This window comes from Copidosoma floridanum, unplaced genomic scaffold (assembly GCF_036245765.1).
Source record: "Copidosoma floridanum isolate Cflo_tuat_1 unplaced genomic scaffold, Cflo_Japanese_pri ptg000026l, whole genome shotgun sequence".
NCBI lineage: Eukaryota > Metazoa > Arthropoda > Insecta > Hymenoptera > Encyrtidae > Copidosoma > Copidosoma floridanum.
In genome coordinates, this window is record NW_028321903.1 from 2,304,040 (window position 1) to 2,325,252 (window position 21,213).

The window sequence follows — 21,213 nt, forward strand, 5'->3', positions numbered from 1 at the left end:
CCGTTTCCCGACTTTGTATGCTACGTTATTCTTATTTCTTCCTTATTTCCCTTTCCTTCAAGTGACTCATTTAAGGTGGGAAGGGATTTACATAGGTGTATGAATCTGCGTTTGCTTTTCCAACGTCGCTGCTGAGTCAGTGTATTCCACGTCTCCTTACGTGCACGATCTTTGCAGTTAACTTCGACAGTCATGGCCGATTTCAGCCAATTTTTTGATCGACTTCTTGGGTTTGTCCGGTTGCCTTTAGGTGACTCGCGATCTACGCGCTTCGTTGTCGCCAGTGGCGGTGCGTGTGGGTTACTGTTGGGGGCTGTTCTCCACGAGGAACCCGCGTGCGCCGTGCCAGATTGCCAAAGCGTAAGTATGAAAGCGAAGTTGTTTTTTTTTTTTTTTTTTTTTTTTTTTAAGTGTTTCATTTATTGGGTTGTAGGTTATGCGACTTTATGCGTGCCGGGATGTCCCCGCTGTAGGACGGCCCCCTGGACAAAGCATTGTTGTGCTCAGCGGGCCGACCGCGCTAGCGCCAATATATTGTGGGCAGCATGGTTCGGTAAGTGCTCTTGGCCTTCGTCATATTTTTTATTCTTATGGCTTCTTTATTCTTCCTAATGCAATTCTCTTTTTTTTTTTTATTTAACTTGGGGTGCGACTGATAGTCGATCCCTACGCCTTCTTCGGTGTCCCGGTTCCTTTACTGTTACCGGGGTGGCCTTCCGGCGCGTTGCCACTGCCAACCTTGCGCTACCCCTATCGAGGAGGGGTAGGGTCCTGCGAGGTGCGATGCCCTTCGGGGTCTCCATTCCTTGTGGTTGTGCGGGAGGAGGAGAAGGCGCCCGTCCCCTATTTTACTGGGAAGGTGTTGTGGCTGCACTGCCCCACCTTGGTAGGGGGGGCTTCCTACTCTCTGGCCGTCGGCTGTAGCTGTTACGGTACCATCCTGGTGCTAGTGGTGGACGTCCTCCTGGAAGGCGCCGCCAACTATCCTCTCGATCACCGACCGGTTATCCAGGTAATTTTTTTTTTTTTTTTTTTTTTTTTCTTGTTCCTTATTTCGATTTGTTTATTTATTTCTTTATTTAGTTCGTCTTTCCTTACTTTTTTTTGCTATTAGGTGCAACGTTCTGCCAGCGGATGCCTCGTCCCTTCCACGCTGATCGCTGCTACCACTAATTCTCAGCCCAGCGTCGCCGACTGCCTTCAGCGGTTGCAAACGCTGCAGCTGGGAGAGGGTTCTAACGGGACTTCTCGAAGGAGTGGTTTGGGTCGTGGCCGGCGGCGAAAAAAGGAGGGAATGAGCCACTCGTGTGGTTGTCGTAAGGGCTGTGGCTCCCATTAGTTTAAATGAGGAAAAATAAAAAAATATAATTTTTCAAATACAGTGTTTTCATCCTTTTATTATTTCCCTTTCGTATTCCACACTTGTGATTTTTTTTGCATCGCGTACACACGCATCCATGTATATATATGTAAATACACACATACACACACATATATACATAACGCGCTTTGAGAGAAAACCACACGCGTAACTCTCCCGTTGTCGTTAGAGTTTTGTATTTCCGTTTACATGTGGATTTCCCTATAATCTCTTAAATGTTAACTTAATTTATATATTAGTACGTGTATATACATGCTACTACGTTTGCTCATGCATATGTTCGGGTGCGACTTTCCCTCGCTGAGCTTTATCTAATGCCGTTCAATTTTCGTGTCTTTCGTGTTCTGCGTATGTGTTCTAAGTGTACACTTATGTGTTAATTGTATTAACATGGTTTTAACGCTAGTTAGATAGAGCCACGCGCACTTTTTACCCACCTCTCATACATCGTTCATGTAAAGAGTAACAAAAGAAATAAAAATAGAATATCACTTTATTATACAAGTTATTTATTCATTCCCTCTCATTATTATGATTGTTATTATTATTCTTATATTGCATGTTTCTCTCTTCTCCTTAACTCCTCAGTCTGTGCTAATTTTGAACGTAATATATTTCCCTTCGTTACGTGTCTTCTCCCGTATGCCTGTATTTAATGAATCTTCGCGGCGCGTCCGGGGGCCGCGAAAGAAAAGGAATTCCCGAGAGAAGTGGTATTTATTTTCACGTCTATTTCTACCCCCTATTCGTCTATAATGCTATTATTCGTAAGTAACTATTGGGGTGGGGAGCAAGTTGCCGCTTGGTCCCTTTCACTTTTCTTCTTCTCCTCTTCTTATCATCTCATCCCTTGGACGCGGAGATTTCAATACACAAGCTTTTTTTATTTTGTCCACATGTGAGACTCGTATTTCTTCATTTCTCTGTAACTTCACAGTATGGTTCCTGTAATTTATGCCGATTATTTCGTAAGGGCCCTCGTATTGGTCATCAAATTTCCCTTTAGATGGCTCTGTTAGTACATACACCATCTCACCTTCCATAAAAAAATCCGTGTTCAGCGCCCTATCATAATAGTACTTTGATCTGTATTTGTTCTGTGTTTGGGTCATTGCTGCCAACGATCGTAATTGCGCGAGTGTCTCCGTTATTTGCAGCAGTAACTCTGTATATGTTTGACCCACCTCTGGCCTCTTGAAGCTTGACGGGAGTTTTGCCTGTTGACCAAAGATAAGCTCGTAGGGTGTGTAGCCTGTACTCTCGTGTTCCGACGTATTGTAAGCAAGCATACACAACGGCAATAGTTCGTTCCATTTTTCGGTCTCACTAATTTAGGCCTTTAAGTATTCTGTTAAAACGTGGTGCATGCGTTCAATTGCCCCGTTGCTCTGAGGATGAAATGCCGTGCTCCCAAGTTTTTCAATTTTGAATAATCGCGTAAACTCGTCCATCGTTTTGTTTATAAAATGCGTTCCTCGGTCTGATAATAATTTTTCTGGCGCTCCAAAGTATGGTAAAAATTTATTCATTAAAGCTCTTATCGTTTCTTCAGCTGTTGCTCTTTGTACCGGTATTAATACAATGAACTTGGTTAGCCAATCCTGTATTGACAGAATATGTGTATAGCCGTTTGTTGAAGGCTTATTAATTAGTCCGTAATAGTCAATCGAGATTTTTTCAAACGGTCTGCTGGGCGTATCTGTAACGAGCATAGCTTGCTTTGTTTTTACGCGCACTAGTTTCTTAGTCTGACATGATCTGCATCCAAGTATAAATTGCCTTACATCGGCCCTCATGTGCCTCCAATAATAGTCCCTTGATATCTTATTGTAGGTTTTATTCATTCCTTTATGACCCCCGATTGTTGATTCGTGATACTCCTTAATAACCTTATATCTTTGATCCACTGGTGGTATAACTAAGGTGTTCATGTAAAAGGTCGCTGTGACCTTGAGGTTCTTGAAAGTTTCCTCAAATTGTTCCACGAAGTAGATCCATTGGCTCATGTTGAGTATTGCCAAGTCACGTATCACGCCTATAGACTTTATTTTATTTATCATTACTAGTGCCTTGAGTGACGTAATGCATTTCTTGATGTCCGATTTTAGCGCCGTATCTTCAAAATGCGATTTAATATACATTCGCATTACCGCGACCTTTCTCACATTTTCTCTCATGACGTCACCAACCATCTTTTTTTCATTATTTAGGGCTATTGGATCTATGTATCCGCGCTCATATAGGGCGTCTATTGTTTCCGTATCAGGCACGCTTTCTGTTACCGTCGCGAATACTAGGTTATCTAGATAATGAAATATGTGATCCTTTGCCCGATGCATTCTTTGGAATGGTTGTATGTCTGTTTCTTTTCCCGGTAGCCACGGTGGTTTTTCATGCGGTAACCGTGTCCTGCATACTCTGTACTTTTTTAGCTGTGGGAGGTTTGATAATACTTTTTTTTGAAGGTCTGCTTCCTCTGGTTCGCTTTCCGACTCCAGTCTGGCCTTGTTTAAACCAGCCCCCTCATCACTCTCATTGTTTAGTAAGTCTGAACTACTTAAAGAGTCTGGGGGTGGTGGTGGATCAGGTGGGGGCGTGTCCCCATCTTCATAAACTTCCTCATTCATGGAGTCACTTTTATTACGCTCTATTTCTTTAACTCCTTCCTCTTTTTCTTCCCATGATTCGTTTACTTCACTTTTCCAATTTATATTGGCACCCGATTCGTCACTAACCCGCGATTCCCTTTCCACCGGGCTTTGTTCCTCCTCGCTATGCCGGGTTGCGGCAACGAGTGGCCTGAAGTGGTTGTTGAGGAAAAGCAAGTGTACATATTCCTCATTGGCATTAATCGTGAAACTTTCAAAAATCTCACACTTTTTTCCCCTCTTAGTGCCCTATAGATGTATACAAATATTCTTGCTGAACTCTTGTGCGAACAACAATATGCAATCATCATTACCATATTCTGTATTGGACTGCAGAATTTTTTCTACCTCCTTCGGGTCAACACATATATTTTTCCACTTTGAACCTTGTAGTAAATCCCGGAGTTCTCGCACCGTCAATTGCAAGTCACAGGAAAAAATAAGAGAGTCGAATAAGCAATTACCTGGTATTTCTACCGGAAGTTCTTCAATGAGTTTTAAATTTTTATTCGACTCCATGCAGTTTTGTTCTAAATTCCATTCGGCTACATTTCCGCCTCCTGTTTTACTTTCAAGCTTATTACCTTCATCGGTATAATCGTCCGTTACCCCTCTTATTCTTTCATTCCCCGATGGGTTTTCATTTATCTGTGGTGATTCACACGGGGTATCTTCCTCGCTCAAGAATTTCTCTCTATCCTCTGAGCCCGTTCTCTCCTTCGAGGGCTGTTGAGATATGTTTGTATCATTATCTGTACTTACCGTTGGATTGCTCAGAAGTTGATCGGTGATAGTATCGGATTCCCAAGCGTCTATTATGATTCCCGGCTTGCCTTTAAAGTCTCGGCGCTTAACATCTATTGTAACTTTCGCTTGGAAGTTATCTATTGAGTCATTAAGTAACGCTCCGATCTTTTTGTTTACTTTCGTCCCTTTTTCTGGACTTTCTTTCATCCGTGTACCCCGTCGTGATTCATTTATTTGCTTCTCGCTTACACTCTCACTAGACGGTCTGCTTTGTACCCCTTCCTTCGGCGTCAGTCGGTCCCCTTCGACCGTATTCGGTATTTTTTGTTGCTGCTTGTTACTCTCTTGGAGCACACTTTGCGCGTGAGCTTGGGCCCATTGGTCATTCTCCTTCTCTCCTTTATTCGCATTTCTGCTAGACATACCTGCGTCCGAACTCATCACCTTGATGGTATCTAGAGGGTCAAGCATTCTTTCTCTCTTTCCGATCAACTCTGTAACCAGGCCTTCCTGTGCCTGCTGGTGTCCCCCGTGCTTATCATTATTCGCATTTATGACTATGATCTCTGTACCTACAGTTTTTTCTTCCTCTTTACCTTCCTCATTCGCTAGGCTAGCTGCGGCTAGTTGGAATTCCCAATGTTTTACCGGCTCGGATTTTCCTTTTAAAGCCACCAGTGAGTCACAGTTCGCTATGATAATCTCCTTCGACGCAGTTTCTATTTGCGGTGTTACTGAAAAATTTGGCGGGTGCCTATGCAGCGTGTCCAATTGTCTTTTGCGATTTTTTCGTTGCACCTTCGGTTGTACTTCTAGTTCTAAATACGGTGTGCTTGTTATTCCCACCCCTTTTTTCAAATTTTCTTCTTTGCACATGTAAGCTAATTTATCCTCCGTCGGACCCTGTGATAGGATTTGTTCTTCACCATTGTTTAAGGATCCTATTTGAATATTTTTCCCCTTATTCTCTTCTGCGATCTGTACTATCTGTTTACGCGGCCTGCCTCTTTTCCCTTGTTTCTTACGTGGTTCTGCTCCTTTACTCTCTATATTTTCACTCGCCACCGGCCACTCTGATTCTGAATCAGCGTCGCTGTGTTCATTGACCGTCAACTCATCTGAGTTATTCGTCTTGCGAGGCTTTTTCCTTTCTACCTTTTTGTTCGACTCTTTTGAATCAGATATTTCTATCTGCCATTTCTTATCCTTTCTTATTATATTTCTCTCTCTTCTTGTCCGCATTTTGAATATTCGTGCGGGTGGCGCATTTATGTCACCATGACCATCTCTCTCCTGCTCTTCAGCAAGTTCATATAACTCTCGTCGCGGTAGTTCAGGATTTTTCTCTCCATCCTCTATGATCGGATTTTGGGACAGTGCGTCCGGTGCCTTATTAGCTATTCCTGGTCTATAAACAACGTCAAATTCATAGCCCCTTAATTCAGCTTTAAGCCTATTAAATCTTATATCTGGCTTCTTTGATGAGTGAAAATGTTTAAGAGGCTCATGGTCCGTAACCACTGTAAACTTTCTGCCAAATAGATAGGGTCGAAACTGCTCTTTTGCATATACTATTGCGAGCAATTCTCTATCGTACGTAAGGTATCGAATTTCGCTGCGCTTTAGGCATCTAGAGGCATACTCGCACGGATTGTCTTTTCCTATTTCTCCCTGACTCAATATTGCCTCAATGGCATAGTCAGATGCATCCGTTGTCACCACAAATGGTTTTTCTAGATCGGGTGCTTTAAGTACAGGCTTGCTGCAAAGTGCATCTACGAGCGATTTGAATGCTTGTTCATGCTGCTCTTCCCATTTAAACTCTGTACCTTTTTTTAGAAGCTTCGACAGTGGTTGAGCAATTTTAGCGTATCCTTTAATAAATCTCCTATAATATCCAACAAATCCAAGAAATTGTTTGATTTTCTTTGCATTTGTAGGCTTTGGATATTTTCTTGCAGCCTCAATTTTCTTTGGATCCGTTTTTATTTCACCATTCCCTACAATATGACCTAACACTTTTGCTTCACGTTTTAAGAATTGGCACTTCTTTGGCTCAATTGTAAGATTTGCCCTTGACAATCGCTCTAACAATCTTATAAAGCGTTTGCGATGTTCTTTAAGATTGGACGCGAACACCATTATATCGTCTAAATATACCTTTACCTCATGGCCCTGCAGCCCTGCCAGTGCAAGCGTTATTGCTCTTAGAAACGTGTTCGGAGAATCCGTGCAACCCATTGGCATTCTTTTGTACTGGTGTGCCCATCCGGTCCCAAAAACGCTGTTTTATGAGCCTCGTCTTCATGTATTCCGACTTGAAAAAATCCCTGCTTCAAGTCTACCACTGTAATATAGCGTGCTGTCGCCAGATGTTCCAGTACATCGCTCTGGAAGGGAAGTGGATGACAACTGCCCATTGTTATCTCGTTGAGTTGCCTGAAATCCGTTACTACCCGCCAGCGCTTTTCGCCATCCGGTCCTGCGTTTTTAGGTACTATCCACATGTTTGAGCTGTACGGTGACTCTGAAGGCTCTATTATGCCTTGTTCGAGTAATTTCTTAATTTCAACTTTCATTTGCTCTCTCACAGCTGGCAGATATCTATACCGTTTCGTTACTATCGGTTTATCCTTAGTCGTATTTATTTTATGTTTTAAAAGATTTGTCGCTTTCAGTTTTTCCCCGTCAAGTCCAAAAACGTACGGGTCAATCTCTATAAGCCCTCGCACATGTTTTTTCTTTTCTTCGTTGCACCCCGATATGTCGACTAACTCCATTATTTTGTCGACTCGCTCTTTCCTGCAACTTAGGACGTCTGTTTTACTGTTTTCCTCAAGTATTTGAGTATTCTCGTTGTCACGGCCGTCCTTATCACAACCCACGTTTCCCACGATATTTTTCTTCGAACATGTGCAGCTGGCGTCGTTTCTTATCTCATCGCCTAGTTTTTCATTCTCTTCAGGGTTTCCAGTTTCTCTAAACATCCGTACAAAGGCTCTTTCTAATGCTTCTACGTCATCCCCATTGACGTCCGATGAGTCAGCTTTCTTCGTCGTCTCGCACTCTAAAAGGTCCACCACTGGGACTGGTACATTTATTATTTCATTTGATATATTTAGACATTCGGCATACACCCTACCATTATTGTTCGTTGCGATAAAATTACCAAACAAAATACCCTCTGTAAGCTTTTGTAGTGGGACTCAGCCCACTTTAATTTTCCTGTGCGACTCTTTTATATACGCATATATAACTTGCCTCGTTTTCGGCACAATTTCAAAACTTTCTGATTCTCGTAGCGGAATTCTCCTTCCATTCAATTTAAGTGTATTGTCTTCGGCATTTATCTGACCGTTATACAACTTAAAAATATCCCATCCTATGATTCCTTCCACCTCTATGGGAAAGTCATGGGGGACTACGTGTAGGGTACACATAAAGTTTTCTAGGGGTAATCTTATAGATCCCAAAGTTTGGCGAGCTCCGTGCGTTACGCCTTTTATTTTTAATTTTTCCCTACTATTTACCGCTACTCCAATATCGAGACAATTCTCTTTAATTATTGAAATTTCCGCGCCTGTATCGGCATAAAATGTCGCACCTTCCTTCATATAAGGGCTTTTTAGAATTACTGTGGGTGGTGTGTATCCTATTTTCGATAAATTTATTTTCACTGTGCGAGATAGCTGCTGCTTATCTTTTTCTTCAGCCTTAGAATTTTTACGCGTCGCGGCATACGTCTCTGATACCTTGTGCTTGTCATTATACATACCCTCCTCTAACACTCCTAACTTCCTCTCATAAATTTCTTCATTTATTGCTTTGTTATGCCCGACGATTGGGAATCGCGTCGAACATCCTGCGAGTTTAAATGCCCGATTTGCGAGCTATTTACCCTCGCACTTTGTCTATTACGATTATCTCTCCTGTAATCATCCCTGCGATTATCCTGATTGGAGTATGGGTTATTTCGCCTGTCCCGATAATCGTCCTTCCTGTGGTCATATCTATTAAAATTATGACCTACTTTCCTGTGATTGTAACTATTTCCACCATAACTATTACTGTTATTATTATTATTATTGTTATAATAATTATTACTATCGTAGTTATATTTTCTTCCCTCCTCTAGCGTTTTTGGTTGGAACCCTGCGACGTTCGAGTTATACGGTGCCTTTAATCCGTACAGAAACTGCCTCACTGCTTCCCCGTCTGATCTCTTTTTCGACGTGTCTTTCTCGGCCCGCGTCAAGTATGGGTTCGCCTCATGTGCCATCATGATTCCATTGTGTAGTCGCTGGACTCGCCCGCAATATTCCATAATTAATTCGTTATTCCATTGCGTGACAGTTTTAAGCTCCGCTGCAAGTGTCTCTATTCCTCCTATTTTATTGAATCTTCGTGATAGCGCCGACAGAAGCTCGTCAATCGAATTAAATAACGATAATCTCGTGCAGAATTGATCGTCCGCTATGCCTCGCAATTTATTTCCCAAAAGTCCTATGACATATTTTTCATACTGGGCAGGTATTGTTCCCTTTATCATCCTTACCATTTGCTCAAATAAGGGGAACTGCACGAGGTCTCCATTATACAGTGGTATACCATTTACTGCGTTGTTTAGGTAGCCTAATATATTAAGATTCGAGCCTAAGGCTAACGGTACCCCTGTTTGTTGCCTATTACTAGGAAAAAATTGCATAGTTTGATGCTGAGGATTATCGCGTATGTTACTTTGTGTCCTTTGAAAAGATTCTGCCTGATTATTTATCGGCAGCTCAGTTGGTCGGTCACATGCAGGGAAAAGGTATTCTGTATTTGTATACACGTCATTATGATTTTCTTCGTATCCAAACCTCAGTCTATCTGTCCTATTGTTTGATGTATAGTAGTTATAATTTTTGTCATTTGAATGCAGAGGTGGCCAATCGCAGAATGGTATAAAAGGTTGTTCACTGTTTGTATTTTCTTGTTCTCGCCGTTTGGTATACTTTTCCTGCATACTCGTTTTGCCTAGCCCTTCCACGCCTAATTGATCACGTTTCCTGTCCACCCCTACGTTCTCCTTAATCACATTCTCTTTTAATTCTGATTTTTCTGGTGCAATTTCCAACATCTCTATTTCTGCTGTTTCATTCGTTGGCTCTGCTAATTTTGTATTAGGATTTTTCATAAATGAAATTTTTGGTTTTACATTTTTAAATATCTTTAACATAAGAACTTGATTTTTCTTATCCATCTTCTCATAGAGTGCATACGATTCGGGGTCGTGTTCAAGCATAACCGTTATTGTATCTGAATCTTCCTGTGTCATGGAAAAAGCTTCGTTCAAACCATCCCTACCGTTATCAATCTCTTCCCCATAGTCGGACATCATTATTTGCTTCCCCCTTTTTTTTATATTAGAGTGATGTGAGCTTAATTATATTAGTTAATTTCAGTCCACGCACGAAGAAATAATAGAGAAAAAAGGATTCCTAATTTATTTCCGATTCTGCATTTCTATTTTACTGGCTTCTAAAACGAGAGGAACTAGCCGTATTTGGGTTAAGTATTATTTTTTGTACGTCGTTTCCTTAGCTAAACAACCCCGAGGGACAATAAGTATATATATTTGGGAGGATAAAAAGAATTATTACTTACTTTGACAGAAGGCACAAGACGATGAGCGCCAATATACTCCAAGTCATCCTCTTTACGATGGTTCCTTTTAAAACTGGATGTTGACTCTTGTCCTTTCTTACTCGATAGCAGCTGCAGGTGACTGCCTTGAATTTTCTGCGCCTGTTGTTGCACTGCACTATGTGTGCTTCCCGATTGTTGCCCGAAAATTTCGAAAAATCACGTGTAAAAAAAAAATTTTATTTCGCGACAAAACCTACCCCACACCTGGCACCAAAACTGTTACGTAGGATTCTAAAGGTTCGGGGTGCTTAATAACAACGCGGCAGTTAAACTCAATCAATTACTTTATTGATATATTCCTTGAGGGAAGGCGCTTTGCGGTCCCGGGTGACTTATCGCGACTATCCTCCTTCTAGTCCCGACGTTCAAGAGCCCTGTGCCCACTGCTGCGAGCCTTTTTATGCTCTTTCTTCCCCCACTTGTGCTTCTTCCTAATACTAATAGCTGAGGCCCATCCCACGTAGTATGTTCCATACATACTGTACGTGACAATATATAAATTGTTCCATTCTTACAAGTAAATTAAAATTTTTGCAACCATCATCAAAGCCTGTCAAAATCATTTCGTTAGAACATAGAAACCTTATAAAATGTTATTTCATGTAAAATTCGATTCAAAAAATTTTATTTTTCATAAATTTAATCATAATAGGGGTAAGTGTACCTATCTCCGTGCTCTGCCCTATTACCGTGGATTTTGAGAAACTGTTGATTACTTGCTCAAAATAAGAAAAGTTTCATATAAAATAATTTTTCAATTTCAATAATCTAAAATGACGTGAATGTAAATGCAATTCAAACAGAAATATTTGTGTATATTTTGAGTAAATAATTATTTTCCACGGTATTCAGTACAACGCGCTCATTAACTGATTGTGTACGTATTTCCGCGGTGAGCGTACATAAACATAACCCTATATTTACAGAACGCACGACAGTTAACGCGTAAACAATTGGTAGGTAAGTACGTCGATCTAACGTAACCAAGATGAAGAAAACTAAAAAAGGCAAGAAAGGCAAGAAAGGCAAGAAATCGATTGAAATGAAGAAAAACAAAAAGTGTTACTCTCCAGAGACATTAAAATTAGCTTTGAATAGTATCTATTACGGAAAATTTATTACTGAGTGCTCAAAATTGTATAAGATTCCTACTAAATGAGTAAGCAAGTACAAAAAAAGTAATATTTTTTTACAACAATAAATAAGTCATGTAGAAAATGTAGGTGAAATTTGCATTTTTTTTTATACTCCGCAAATACAACTTTCTTCACCCACGGTAATACGGACACGGTGATTGGGACATCCGCGGTAATACGTACACGGTAATAGGTACACAACCACGGTAATACCAGCATACCGTTTTTATTCGTTTTAAAAATATTCTACTGCAGTTTTAGCTTCATAAAATTTTTCTCAATATTCCGTAAGAGATTATGTAAGATTTAAAAAAAAAAATATTCCAAAAAATTTTAGTATACCATTTTTTATGGTGCATTGGAGTTGGAATTTTTAGTGCGTGCCACGGAGATAGGTACACTTACCTCTAATTCTGTTTACATGGTCCAGTAAAAATAAATTAATAAAATTGTAAAGAAGGATCATATTCATTTTGTTTAACATTTTTAATAATAAAGATTAAGTTTTAACAGCATAACCGAAAGTTTTTTGAATAATTATGAAAGTTTATTTAGTGCTACAGTTTTGCTGCACTGCAAAAAGCAAGTTATTTATAGTTTTGGTACTGAAGATTAAATTTCAATACGTTTAAATAATGTGTGTCAAACAAAAGTGTTGATTTCAACCATAATATATGATACAATTGATTTAAAAAAATTAAATAATCAACATTAAATAATTAAAAAATACAAAGAGTATACGGAACTTTTTATGCTAACGCTATAAGATCACAAGTCTAGCACCGTCAGCTAGACCATTAGCTTTTGATCCAGATTTATCAGGCTTTAGACACAGATTTTTTTATAATCTTTTTTTCTAATTAACTGACTTACTCAATTGTTTAGTTTTATTTCTGGGATCATTTTATACATCTATAACAGACTGAAAATTTTTTGTTTAATGTATGATGGCTTAAAAAGGTGTTCATAAGGTCTAAGTATTATTTCTCTGCTTTTTCAAGGAAAACTCGTGAATGTAAGGTTATTCAAACTGAAACAGGAATACCATTTTTTTTAAGTATATACAAATATGTGTGATAAAAAGTCTTGATTTTTTTTTTTTATTACAAGCAGTATTAACAACATTTTTAGGGCAGAATAGTGATGCGCAAACTATCGTCACTAAATATGTTATACATCACACAACTCTTACCACTTGCACTTACTACGAATAGTCACCGTTTTCGTAAATGGAATTAATTTATATGTTGTTACATATAGGTTTATTTAAGGAGAGCAGTAAAGCAGGTATCAGTAATGTTTTTAGTAAAAACAATTTGAAAATTTGAGTCTGAGAACAAAAACATAGTATTTGATCGATGCTTCTTGAAAATTCTTATTGTCGCTGTCATGAGTCTTGTATCTTCATTAGTAGTACCATTAGTCCGGTAGCTGAAGCAATCAATAAGGAACAAATCGGAGATAGCGTCCAAACTTTGCAGATCGCTTCGTATTATGGTCTGTAAACATGGAAAAATAGTTTTGTCCAACCAAACCACGGGCTTCAATTGTTATTAAACAATTAGTAAAAATTTACCATTTTTTTTCTTAGTTTTTCTCATATAACTTTTTTTGTGGCTGTCGGATTGCAAAAATAGCTGAAGATATTTTGTTCGTCATTTAATTATCAACCAATCTGTGTAAATTAGATCATTGGAAGACTTTTTTTCGCGAAGTTATATTGCAAAAAAGTGCAAAAATCGTCGTTATAAATTGTCATTTTGAAACATCCATAACTTTTATAATGTTTGATGAAAATGCTTCAAAATTTGGTATTCGATAGCTCTTATAAAGATCTTGAGCCGTGCTCAAGGCTTTTCTTGTATTATAAAAAATAACGTAAATAAACAATAATTAATTAAAAAATTCATTTGATTGTCCTGATCGTTAAAATTAAGCTAGACTGAAACTTTGAAATGGATTTTATTCAGAATACAAAGGACTTCAATATTGTAAAAAAAAAAAATTTTTTTTTTCAATTTTTACCCCGATTTTTTTACAAAATTTAATTTTGCTATACTAACAAATTAACATTACTCGATCATTTTTTATTGTGGAGAAGTAGAACTAGTTCTATCTAATAGTGTCTATTTTTACACAAATTTACAAAAAAAAATTTTTACGATATGATGTTTTTAACTATAGTTATTAACAATTTAGTGTTTTTTGCAATTGTTTAATTTCTATCGGTTTTTTCGATTTGAAAAAAATATTATAGTATCTACATAGCATCTGTTGTTGTAATATATGATTTACAGATTTTTTAACAAATAATTGAAGTTAGAAAAAATTATTTATTTATACAGTTTTACGTGCGATAACGGCCTGTTTACGGCGGATTGCATATTTCAGGCGTTTCCACACCAGTTCGAAAAATCATATTATTTGATCTTTTACTTTTATTATTGTTTTGTAATAACTAAAAATACATAAACATACATTTTTTTACAAAATTTATTATGTGAATGCAAAAAAATACGATGTACATGATATTTGTTGCATAAATTTTTTATAAAATACTATTTCTTATATTTCACGTTTTTTTGTTACTGGTGTGTGATCACTATCACTCTCGGTGTCATCTTCTATTTCGGCGAACAAGATGTCATCAGAATCGTCTTCTAATACTAATTCACTCATCTGGATTTGAATTTGCTCATGCTCTACGTTCTGAGTACTGTATATGTCGTTATTATCTTCATCTTCACTAAGAGACACTATTCTGTCTTCCATGTTAGCACAATTTTTACCTTCACAGTAAAATGCTTTTCCTAATTATATAATATTAGAAGACGATTCTGACATCTTGTTCGCCGAAATAGAAGATGACACCGAGAGTGATAGTGATCACACACCAGTAACAAAAAAACGTAAAATATAAGAAATAGTATTTTATAAAAAATTTATGCAACAAATATCATGTACATCGTATTTTCTTGCATTCACATAATAAATTTTGTATAAAAATGTATGTTTATGTATTTTTAGTTATTACAAAACAATAATAAAAGTAAAAGATCAAATAATATGATTTTTCGAACTGGTGTAGAAACGCCTGAAATATGCAATCCGCCGTACACAGGCCGTTATCACACGTAAAACTGTATAAATAAGTAATTTTTTCTAACTTCAATTATTTATTAAAAAATCTGTAAATCATATATTACAACAACAGATGCTATGTAGATACTATAATATTTTTTTCAAATCGAAAAAACCGATGGAAATTAAACAATTGCAAAAAACACTAAATTGTTAATAACTATAGTTAAAAACATCATATCGTGAAAATTTTTTTTTGTAAATTTGTGTAAAAATAGACACTATTAGATGGAACTAGTTCTACTTCTCCACAATAAAAAATGATCGAGTAATGTTAATTTGTTAGTATAGCAAAATTAAATTTTGTAAAAAAATCGGGGTAAAAATTGAAAAAAAAAATTTTTTTTACAATATTGAAGTCCTTTGTATTCTGAATAAAATCCATTTCAAAGTTTCAGTCTAGCTTAATTTTAACGATCAGGACAATCAAATGAATTTTTTAATTAATTATAGTTTATTTACGTTATTTTTTATAATACAAGAAAAGCCTTGAGCACGGCTCAAGATCTTTATAAGAGCTATCGAATACCAAATTTTGAAGCATTTTCATCAAACATTATAAAAGTTATGGATGTTTCAAAATGACAATTTATAACGACGATTTTTGCACTTTTTTGCAATATAACTTCGCGAAAAAAAGTCTTCCAATGATCTAATTTACACAGATTGGTAGATAATTAAATGACGGACAAAATATTTTTAGCTATTTTTGCAATCCGACAGCCACAAAAAAAGTTATATGAGAACAACTAAGAAAAAAAATGGTAAATTTTTACTAATTGTTTAATAACAATTGAAGCCCGTGGTTTGGTTGGACAAAACTATTTTTCCATGTTTACAGACCATAATACGAAGCGATCTGCAAAGTTTGGACGCTATCTCCGATTTGTTCCTTATTGGCTATTTTTTGATGCTTCAGCTACCGGACTACATTTAAAATTGAGGACCCGGATCGAATAACTCGCCCGACGCTCGAAACGGAATTTAAGTTCGCGACCAAGGGGCCGATTTTCAAAAGTCCTTAAATCGCTTTTAAAAAAATACTAGCTTATAGACAGTAAAAAGCCGCATCTTTTTTGTTCACACATTTTTTTTATCCGGTTAATACTTTGCGAGAAAAAAAATAAATACCGTACTTTCTGAAAACTCAAATCCAATGGATTTTAAAAACATATATCGCTGTTTCTCAGCCAATTATTATCGAAATCGTTTGAAACTTGGTATGGGATCGGTGAATACCTTAGCGTTGCTGATAAGCTGAATAGAATTCGTTTTACTTGTCATGAATTATAAATATTTAATGACAACGTGGTAGTGCAATAATTTCCAAACTTGTAAATTTTAACGAAAAAAAGTATGCGGGGAAGTTTCAGCTTGACAAAACTTCCAGTGACAAAGTTGTTCCTTAAGACTCGAAGAAGTTTTCCTCAAAGTTTCAACTCGATTATTCAAGAAACAGCTGAGATACAGAACTTTTTGTAACTACGTGCACAGCTGGTAGTAACTGCGCCACGTCAGCTGTGGACCAGCTCCTGCATAAGGTTAGGTCGTCTGCTGCATACTGGTGACAGCTTTTGGCCTGCCGTCGGTCATACGTGCATTGTTTACACTTTATCCATAAGACAGGGGCAGGATATTTATATTGAATTAATATCAAATAGTTTTGTAGTATCACTTTATATTTACACAATTCGAAGTACGTATATACATGTGATGCATATAAAATATTTCTTAAATCAAACTTATACATTTTTCTATTTGGAATCCGTTTATTTCAATAAACATTTTTTTGTCTCTTTTTTAACTACCGCTTTTGATTTTACAGTTTCTTTATTTATAAGTTTTGTCTTAGTCAACTCTTTTTTTATTGTTTCTTTTTTAGTTTTTATCACAGCTTTTCGAAAAAAATTATTGTAAATCTCCTGCCCTTCACTACTTAAATACTGCATCAGCGATTTTACATCTTGTAATTTTTCTTTGCAAAGTCCAACCGCTTCTGCTGGTTTAGTTTTGATTAAATCATCGAATGTTACTTGAGATTCTATCCTATACTCTTTTGATTCACCTGTATAAGCAGTATAAACATTTATACAGCTATTTGGATAGTAAATTATTCTGACATATTTGCTTATTTGTAAATTCTTAGGTATATTTACGTTCTTTGGTAAATAAATTTCAAAATCTTTGACAACTACATCCTTTTCTTTTACAATTATAAATGGAGGGTTTCTCGCCATATGTATAAGTTTAAAGTAATCTTCTTGTGTCTCTATCGTCTCCATTTTTTTTATTTTTTGACCATTTAATCCAAAATTTCTATCACATGAACAGTATGAATGACCACGGACAGGATAAATGTGATGTATTTCAAGTTCCAATTTTTTTGATAATAGAGATAAAAAAGTGAGCATGAGATAATTTTTATTTTGTCCACCACATGAATCCGAAAATAAATATATTTTATCATAACAATCTAAAGCTAGTTCTTTTTGTATTGCATCTAATAGAAAATTACATACAGTGTTAGCCCCTTTTTTTAGATTTCCCTCCATAAACAAATACATATAACTTCTTTTATGACCACCGAATACATTAACATTAAAAATATGTAGCCAAAGTAAACGACGATAAAACTGATCAGACACCGGGATTTTAGGTAACGGCAAGTTTTGGCCAAAATCGAATTCTAAGCATAAAACATTTTTCTCTGTCAAAATTTGTTTTTTTATCTTGTTATAATCGTTTACTCTATCTTTATGCCTTTGCCATTCAATACTATTGTCTTTATTAATTTGATTTTGATAACAAAAATTACACACATCAGTACGTGGTTTTGTGAAAGTAAAATTAAGATTATGATTGAAATACTTAGTGTAAGTAGATTCTTTCATCGGAGGGTTAACATCACCTGTTTTTTTAGTGTAGTATATACAAAATAACTTGTATAAAGTCGTTAAAGTTAAATGGGGATGATCAAAATAATTTAAAGATGATTTTTCACGGCTATAATGCGACTCTGAATGTGGTATAGAAGTACAATGATCATGTATCATATTTTTCATTTCCTCAGTTAAAATAAGGTGATGACTGGTTTTACCTCGATTATCGTTAATTTTTTCGTGATTGTTCAGTTTCTTTTGTAAAGTTGCAAATCTCCCTTTTTTGATACTCAACAACACTATTAAAAAATTTTGACAAACTGTTTGTTGAACAGATGAACAATGAAAACAGTATTCCCAACAAACAGGACAATTTTTATCGGTATTTTTAGGTGAGCTACGATATTTTTTTGTCATCAAACCAGTAAGTAGAACATTTTGAGAAGTATAGTCACCAAGAGACCAAAATGAATCAAAAAAATTCTGCTGATCTATAACTTCAATGTTTAGATAACATTTTTTTGTGCAACAATAATCAACAGGTTGAAATACTTTTTCTGGAATAACTTTTTTTGCTCGTGGCGTATACTCTTTTCCCTATAAAATAATATAAATCTCACGTCAAATTACTGATATCACTATAAACACGATATTCATGAAAGAGTTAACAGAAAAGCTCACTTCATTCCTTGCACGTTTCCTTTTATTAAACTCCCAATCACTTTCGTTTCTTTTTCTTTTTCTACTTCCTTCAGAATACTGATTGCTCGACATTTTTTACTTGTATAATAATCTAAACGTTTCTAGATAGTGAATAGCAATCCTCTTGTAAGCTCAATCGACACATCCAGCCCCTGTCTCATGGATAAAGTGTAAACAATGCACGTATGACCGACGGCAGGCGAAAAGCTGTCACCAGTATGCAGCAGACGACCTAACCTTATGCAGGAGCTGGTCCACAGCCGACGTGGCGCAGTTACTACCAGCTGTGCACGTAGTAACAAAAAGTTCTGTATCTCAGCTGTTTCTTGAATAATCGAGTTGAAACTTTGAGGAAAACTTCTTCGAGTCTTAAGGAACAACTTTGTCGCTGGAAGTTTTGTCAAGCTGAAACTTCCCCGCATACTTTTTTTCGTTAAAGTTTACAAGTTTGGAAATTATTGCACTACCACGTTGTCATTAAATATTTATAATTCATGACAAGTAAAACGAATTCTATTCAGCTTATCAGCAACGCTAAGGTATTCACCGATCCCATACCAAGTTTCAAACGATTTCGATAATAATTGGCTGAGAAACAGCGATATATGTTTTTAAAATCCATTGGATTTGAGTTTTCAGAAAGTACGGTATTTATTTTTTTTCTCGCAAAGTATTAACCGGATAAAAAAAATGTGTGAACAAAAAAGATGCGGCTTTTTACTGTCTATAAGCTAGTATTTTTTTAAAAGCGATTTAAGGACTTTTGAAAATCGGCCCCTTGGTCGCGAACTTAAATTCCGTTTCGAGCGTCGGGCGAGTTATTCGATCCGGGTCCTCAATTGTTGATTATGCGTGTAAATATGTTTATATCCACTGAGTATGGTAGTATTAAAAAAATCTCAATCCCATTACATTTCAGCATACTAAATTGATACAACTTACACAATTTTTAAGTAATATAAATGATTTAGAAGCATTACTTGTTGACGGTTTCTTTATTGTAAAAATAAGTTTTGTGTTTTCAAAAGTGTGGAACTAAATAAAATTTACATGAATATTTTGAAAACGTTTTTGTTTTGCTATGTTAATTCAACATGCATTAATAGGAATGCAAAGTGAATCCTAAATGATACTTCTTCACCATATTTCACAATGACTTTTTTTAACAAAACAATAAAAACAGAATTATTATTATTATTATTATTAAAATTATAAGAAATACAATAAATTAAACAAAACTACATAAAATAACTTAAGATGATGTTATATGGTATAATGTATGTAAGATAATACTTTTGTACAGTCTCTAATTCTAGTTGGGTAAAAATTTTCCTAATTTTTGTTTGGATCTAATGATTTAAAAAAAAAAATTATTTAATGTACAAACGTATGACACAAGAAATTATGTTATTTATCGGAGAACTGTATAAACAAGTGAAAAATGTGACCTTTTCTACTGGTATTCGATACCTAGATAAATGTGTTAAAGAGGAAAAAATTATTTACAACTTTGTCTTGATAATAACAATAAATTCATAAGATCCTAGCGGAAATTTGCAATCGTAACAAAATGGAAGAAAAAGTAAAGTAAGTAAACCATGGCGGTTCTGGCACCCCCCAGCTCCCCCCCTGATGTGGTGGTGGGGGAGAGGCTCTAGCTATAGTTGCGCTGTGGGTGGAGGAGAGGTGGTGGTAGGGGGAGAGGCTGATTAGGCAGTGGGAGGAGGGGCACGGGCGGTATAGGAGAGGTAGTTGGGGCGGTGGATGGTGAGGACTACTCGGGCGGTAACGTCAGGGGAAGGGGGGCTTCCGGATGCTGTGACGTCGGATGGTACTGACAGCTCCCTTTCTTTTCAACCGCGAATCGAGCTCCGACGTCATCAGGATGTGTCCGAAAGGTGTAGGTGACAAGCCCAACGTACAGTGCGAGAGGAAGATGATCAAGCACGAACATGTATTTCTTATCAGCGCATGTTTTTTTATTTTCTTCTTCCACTCATTGTTTAGGAGTCTCAGCGTAATCGTTGTTTTTTTTTTGTTCTTCTCAAGAGCAGATGTATCGAGTTGTTGGAGAAAAAATTTCATTGGGAAAAGCGGATCGCGAATCCCGTTTAACTGCGACCAACGTTGGCTTGCTCGGTGCAGTACCTTGCCAAGGAATTCAGCCAGCTTATGAATTTAAGTTTGAGATTTTTAGCATAGTATGGAAATGGGTTTCAATAATAACAAAATTTTAAATTTAATACACATATATTTTTGGTAGCTTAAAGAAAAATACACAAGAATTTCATGGTTATTGATTTTTTTTCAATATATCATATCCATTTTTATTTGGATAAGAGCGAATATTTTCGGAATAATAATTTCCCTTCACTTTTGGTTGAGATGCCTCAACGTGCTTTTCTATAAGAGGTTTTCGGCTATTTTTATAGTCCTCCTCCTCCTCCTTACTGAGGCTCTCATATTTTGGTTTGCTAAAGATCGGACCCATGTTGTTGATGTTGACTGCTCAATCGTTACATGATAACTAAAGCAATACGCAAATTCTCATCAGCTCAGACGGCGCTAATTTTTTTGTACTACCACACGGCAAGATGTACTTCAATTTTTTAATCTTAAATTTTATGCTTACTTTATTCTTTTTTTTTGCCTACACACGGTCATCGTTTTTGATACCAACAATAGTATTAGTTCCAACAACAATATAATTTAATACACTTATTCATGACATAGTTTCAAAAAAAAAAAAACGGTTTCATTGAGTTTTTTATCATACATCTTCTTTAGAATCAGTGACATCTTCCCATTCCATATGAAAGTAGAATTTTTTCATTCGTTTGACATTGTGAGTGGCACACATAGATCTATACGCACCATTATGGTGAGGACAT

The 21,213-nt window shown here is 36.5% G+C and overlaps 1 protein-coding gene across 1 annotated transcript; it reads right to left on the reverse strand.

Annotated features, from left to right (window-relative positions):
- Positions 1-16,185: 16,185 nt before the first annotated feature.
- LOC149373815 (uncharacterized) lies at positions 16,186-18,394 on the reverse strand. Its single transcript, XM_089595652.1, has 3 exons — positions 18,302-18,394; positions 17,261-18,217; positions 16,186-16,320 (listed from the first exon to the last, which is right to left on the reverse strand). The coding sequence occupies exons 1-3, from the start codon at positions 18,392-18,394 to the stop codon at positions 16,186-16,188; spliced, it is 1,185 nt and encodes a 394-aa protein (XP_089451778.1).
- Positions 18,395-21,213: the final 2,819 nt, after the last annotated feature.

Bases quoted from the DNA above. Each gene is read 5' to 3' on its own strand.
- LOC149373815 (XM_089595652.1), bottom strand. From the start codon at position 18,394: ATGTCGAGCAATCAGTATTCTGAAGGAAGTAGAAAAAGAAAAAGAAAC. The intron at 18,218-18,301 runs GTGAGCTTTTCT...ATTATTTTATAG, and splicing joins GGAAACGTGCAAGGAATGAA to GGAAAAGAGTATACGCCACG. The intron at 16,321-17,260 runs GTATGTAATTTT...GACCGACGGCAG, and splicing joins TAAAAAAAGGGGCTAACACT to GCCAAAAGCTGTCACCAGTA.